The sequence below is a fragment of the Camellia sinensis genome, chromosome 7, assembly GCF_055761805.1.
Source record: "Camellia sinensis isolate YWXY chromosome 7, ASM5576180v1, whole genome shotgun sequence".
Classification (NCBI taxonomy): domain Eukaryota; kingdom Viridiplantae; phylum Streptophyta; class Magnoliopsida; order Ericales; family Theaceae; genus Camellia; species Camellia sinensis.
This window is the reverse complement of record NC_138967.1, coordinates 173,020,208-173,025,443: the sequence shown is the minus strand read 5'-3', so window position 1 is coordinate 173,025,443 and position 5,236 is coordinate 173,020,208. Positions and strand designations below refer to the sequence as shown.

At 34.7% G+C, this 5,236-nt stretch overlaps 1 protein-coding gene across 1 annotated transcript; it reads left to right on the top strand.

The window, feature by feature from the left end:
• The first annotated feature begins 1,126 nt into the window (after window positions 1-1,126).
• Window positions 1,127-3,328, top strand: LOC145796292 (uncharacterized). The gene is made up of 3 exons (XM_082881372.1): window positions 1,127-1,235; window positions 1,427-1,914; window positions 3,320-3,328. Exons 1-3 carry the CDS (start codon window positions 1,127-1,129, stop codon window positions 3,326-3,328), a joined length of 606 nt encoding a protein of 201 aa, XP_082737498.1.
• The last annotated feature ends 1,908 nt before the right edge of the window (window positions 3,329-5,236 follow it).

The following is a 5,236-nucleotide window of genomic DNA, read 5'->3' as shown; positions in this document are numbered from 1 at the left end:
TACAAGAATAAAATATATAAAATGAATTAAATAGAAATGACAAAACATTTTTTTTAATTAAAGAATGAAATACATAATAAATTACACAACAGAAAGTACAGAAATGAATTAGATTATATTACTAATAGAACAAAATATTAACATGGATAACTAAATATTAGAACTCATCTTTGTAAACTAAATTTTGAAAAATTTAAGAACAAATGATAAGAAAAGAAGCAAACCAAAGCCACTGTGATACCACAGTTTCCTTAAAACAGATTCACCACCTCCTGATGGATGCTGGAGATACACCGGCATTTGTCTCCCAATATACGACGGTCAAAATTAGCTAATGCAGAAATACTTTCTGAATAGCTTTGGCGAATTTGACAATAGTTGCATTCTCTCTAACAAGAACCAAAGAAAGGACTAGCAAAAAAAAAAAAGGAAAATTTTTCTTTAGTGTAAAATAAACATCTCTAACTTTTTATCTCAAAACACCATCTCCATTTTTCATAAAAAAATCTCTTTAAAAGTCCTTCTCCCAAGTTAGAGGGAAAAATGCCTTTATTTCTATAAGTAGGGAATCCCTAGCCATGAAAGTTATATATCAATAGGGCCATCAAATGCCATTAACCAAGGCCATCAACTCTAGCTATTAGAGCATCTCCAACCATACTCTCTAAAATGCAGTACACAGAAAACTACCTTCTTTATTTTGCCTAACTAGTTTAGCTAGTGTACACTCCAACCATACTTTTTATTTTAGGTAACCAATCAAACTAACTTAACTATTTTTTAAAAGAAAACTATTATAAACATTAATAAATAAATAAATAATCTTTTTATGACATGCTGCATATATTGACGTGGCATTTGCAAATATTTATTTATTTAAAATACATAATTAAATTATTTATAAAAAAATATTTTCAAACAATCATATTATCTCAATGGTCATATTTTCAAACGGTAATATTCTCTCAACGGTCATATTTTCAAATGGTATTATTCTCTAACGGTAATATTCTCTAACGGACATATATTCCTAACGGTCATATATTTTTGTTTATAAAAAGGATTTGCTCTTTCATTTGTACCAATTTGAAGTATATTTCTCAACTTCATTCATTTTTTAATTACCATGGCTCGCAATACCATGAAAATGATTCTTAATGACTTTGATGGTAATGACGAATTGCAGCTAATAACGATAACTGCAATGGAAGAAAAGCGACTCAATAGAGAAAGATGTTTGAGAAGATGTAGTGGTTCCATTGAAGGCCATGCAATTATTTATCATGATCGAGTTCAAGGCCATGAGAGACTTTATCAAGACTACTTCAGGAGGAGATTCCGAATGAATCGATCTCTCTTTCTTCATATTTTGTCCAGAAAATAGATGTTGGAATCATTGGTTTATCTTTCCTTCAAAAAATGACAGCTGCTATGAGGATGCTCGCTTATGGAGTAGCAGCAGATTCGGTGGATGATTATGTGAGAATTGGTGAAAGCACCGCCACAGAGAGTCTAAAAAACTTTGTTAAGGCGGTGGTTGCAATGTTTTCTGAGAGGCACTTGAGGAGCCCTAACAACGATGATATTTCAAGATTATTAGTGATGAGAAGCAATTGCGGGTTTCTTGGTATGTTAGAGAGCATTGATTGTATGCATTGGAAGTGGAAAAATTGTCCTACTGCATGGAAAGGTATGTATTCTGGTCACATCCATGAACCAACTATTATTTTAGAGGCTGTGGCTTCTCAAGATTTATGGATATGGCATGCCTTTTTTGGGATGCCCAGATCTCATAACGACATTAATGTATTAGATCGTTCTTCTGTATTTGCACTCCTTACTCAAGGTCGTGCCCTCCAGTCAATTACTCAATCAATGGAAATGATTATACAATGGGATCCTATCTTGTCGATGGTATATATCCGCAATGGGCAACATTTGTCAAAACAATCTCATCTCCATGAGGGAATAAGCAAATATATTTTGCAAAAGCTCAAGAATCGGCAAGGAAGAATGTTGAGTAAGCATTTGGTGTGCTCCAGGCATGTTTCGTGATTGTGCAAGGACCTGCACGTTTTTAGAAAAAGGAAATAATGGAAGATATTATGATGATATGCATAATAATGCATAACGTGATTGTTGAAGATGAGAGGGATGCCAGTAGAATAGACTTTAAATATGATACAATTAGTGAAAGTCTTCCACCAGTGTCTCACGAGTGTACACCAGAACTTCTTGAATTCATTCAAAATCATCATCGCATCATAGATAGAGGAACTCACTCCAAACTCAAACAAAACTTGGTCGAACACTTGTGGACACTACATGGAGACTCCTTGTGAGAAGTGCTAGTTGGTTCTTATTGATTTTTGTACTAGTTTATATGCTTTAGTGAGTGTGTTTTCAAAAATATTTGTACTACTTTATGTACTTTCAATAATATATCACTAGTGATTAAAGAATAGTCACTATCACGTAATGGATAATATATATTCATTATAGGTACAAAATTAAATTATAGTAATACCTTGTCTTTTTCAGTAGAACCACTTCGATTCATTCATTCAACTTGAGCAAAACATCCACAAAATTTATTTGTGGCAAGTTGAATCGTCGACCACCAATTCATTAGAGAAGTTTGAGTTCTTTCAGAATCAAAGGGTTTGTACTTGTTGAAGTTCTCCCACACTCTTAACCAATATGCCTTTGACTTTTGTTCATTTCCTCTAATTAGATCTAAGCTAATATTAAGCCATGAAGATATGAGCATCATGTCTTCCTTTACGGTGAAGTTCCCTTTGCGTTGTGATATTTTTGTGGTTTGATTAATAATTTCAGGAGAGAATGATAAAGATTGACTCTCTTATTGAGGAGATTTAGTGGTAAAATCATGGTCAAGGTCAAACTTGTCATTCATTAGGTTGCTAAAATATGCATTTCCTTGATATTCCACCTAAAGCACAATTATTCATACCACACAAAAAGAAAAAGAAAAAGAAAAAAGAGAGAGAGAGTATCAATTCATGGCCAGGGTGGACATAATACACTCAGAGTGAGCCATACTTGCAACGTATTAGATTTCAAAACCAATAATTCAAGTAAGATACAAGCAACTGCAAAGTAAATCAATAGAATTTTGCTACTTAATTTTTATATTAATTCTCATTGATATTATTGATCAAAACAAAATGTGTATTATATCAACAATAGAATTTTAACAGTATTTCTACTACTAGTATACTAGAAAGAAAAACCAAAATTTTGCAAAGGCTATGAAATTGATCTCTATTAATGATAATTGCAAATTTTTATGTTTCAGTTTCTATAATCTGAAAATGTGTGTACCCATAAACAATTACAAATGCAACAAAGTTTAATGGAACAATTAAAACCAGCAATTGCACATATAGCAATAACATCATTTTCTTTCTTAACAACAATTAAAACCAGCAATTTGCTGCATGACCCAGTAGCCACTGGAACAATTTTAGTACACAATTTCTTTGCAGTGAACAATTTCAGTACACAAACCGAATTTTTGCAAATGGATTGCCCTAAATCATGTATTCCTTTGCACAAATTTAACATAGCAAGGTAGAAGAGGGTTTGGGATAAAATTTCACAAAAAAGGGAAGAGTTTGGGAGGGGATTTGCACATGGGGGGGAGAGGTTTGAGAGAGGGTTTTGTAGAAGGGGAATAGGTTTGAGAGAGGGTTTTAGAGTACAGAAGGTAGTTCGATATATGGAAAACGATTACAGATAGATGATTGGTAAGAACATGGAAGTGGAGAAAGAGAAAGATAGCCATACTTGTGATCAATGGGCTGGAACAGAGATGGAACAAGCAGCGATGAAGGCCAACACAATGGCGGGAAGAGTGTTTTGCCTAGCAATGGACGCTGGCTACCTGCAGAGAGCCAAAATGAGAATTGGCAAAATGCCTCTTCAGTTGCAGAGCGCGTTGGAGCTTCGAAATCCAGGTTCAATAGGCAAAATGCTTAATTCTTTCCTTTTGGCTCTTGTGTTGGAGATGCTCTTAGTCCATCAAAAATCTCTCTAAAAATCCTTCTCCCAAGTTGGAGGAAAAATGCCTCTATTTATACAAGTAGGGAATCCCAAGCCATGAAAGTTATACATCAATAGGGCCATTAAATGCCATTAACCAAGGCCATCAACTCTAGCCATTAGGGCTAGAGTTACAAAGGTTGAAAACCTATGGCCACTAATATGGCCATCAACTCAATCATCAAAAGATAAGAGTTACAAAAGTCTAAATCTCCCATGTGCTTAATATATTCAAATACATATGTATATAATGATGTTTGAATAAACTAACTAGATGGGTCACAAAATGGATACTAATGTTGGGTCACAACTCGATCCAAACCCAATTCTCAAACACATACACAAGTTAAGCCCAATACAACATAACTTAGCCCAAGCTTAAGATTAAGTCCAAGATCAAACCCATCACACGTCTAGGTCCAGTCCAAACTAAGACTAAGTCTAAATCTAAACCCAACTTATTGATGTCCACTTTATGAGACAATTCTCATTCACAATTCAATGGTTTCGGTTTATTATTTTTGTATTGTAATCTTCTCACTTAAGAGAATACAAAATCGCTCAGATCCACCTCAACCGACGGTTGGGTCCCACTTTAATTTCGAATTAAAGTTGTCAAAAAATCATTATTTTCCAACAATCCCCCACATGAATAAAATTGACTAAATAAAGAAAAACAGACAACGCTTAACAACAAAGACTCGGAGAGAGTGCACACTAAATAACCCTGCATCAGAAAAGGTAGTTGTTGGCCTTGAACCTTTCATAATGAAAGCCTATCGGATTTACTGGTTGGCTAGTGTACGTGATGTCTTGAACTGTTCTGCCGTTTGTGTAAACCAAGACAATAGACCTCACACAGGAGTCATTCTAACCATTGTTTTTGTTCTTACTGGTGTGTCCAGTTTGGCTTTGGAACACTAGCCTGGTTCAGTGAGTGTTTTTAAAGAATTCAGCCTTGTCAATTCTTAAAGAAGTGGCCCCACTTCGCACTCACATAGGTAATCTACATAAGGTATCTCGCTATACCATGGTTGACTATTCACAGCACTTAGGTCATTAAAAGCAATGGGCAAAAGGATTTACCTCCACAGTGACTCATCCGTTATACATAATTAGGTTGTCCCTTTGAACCTAGATCTTGGGATCTCCAGTCAACTATGTTGGGTTT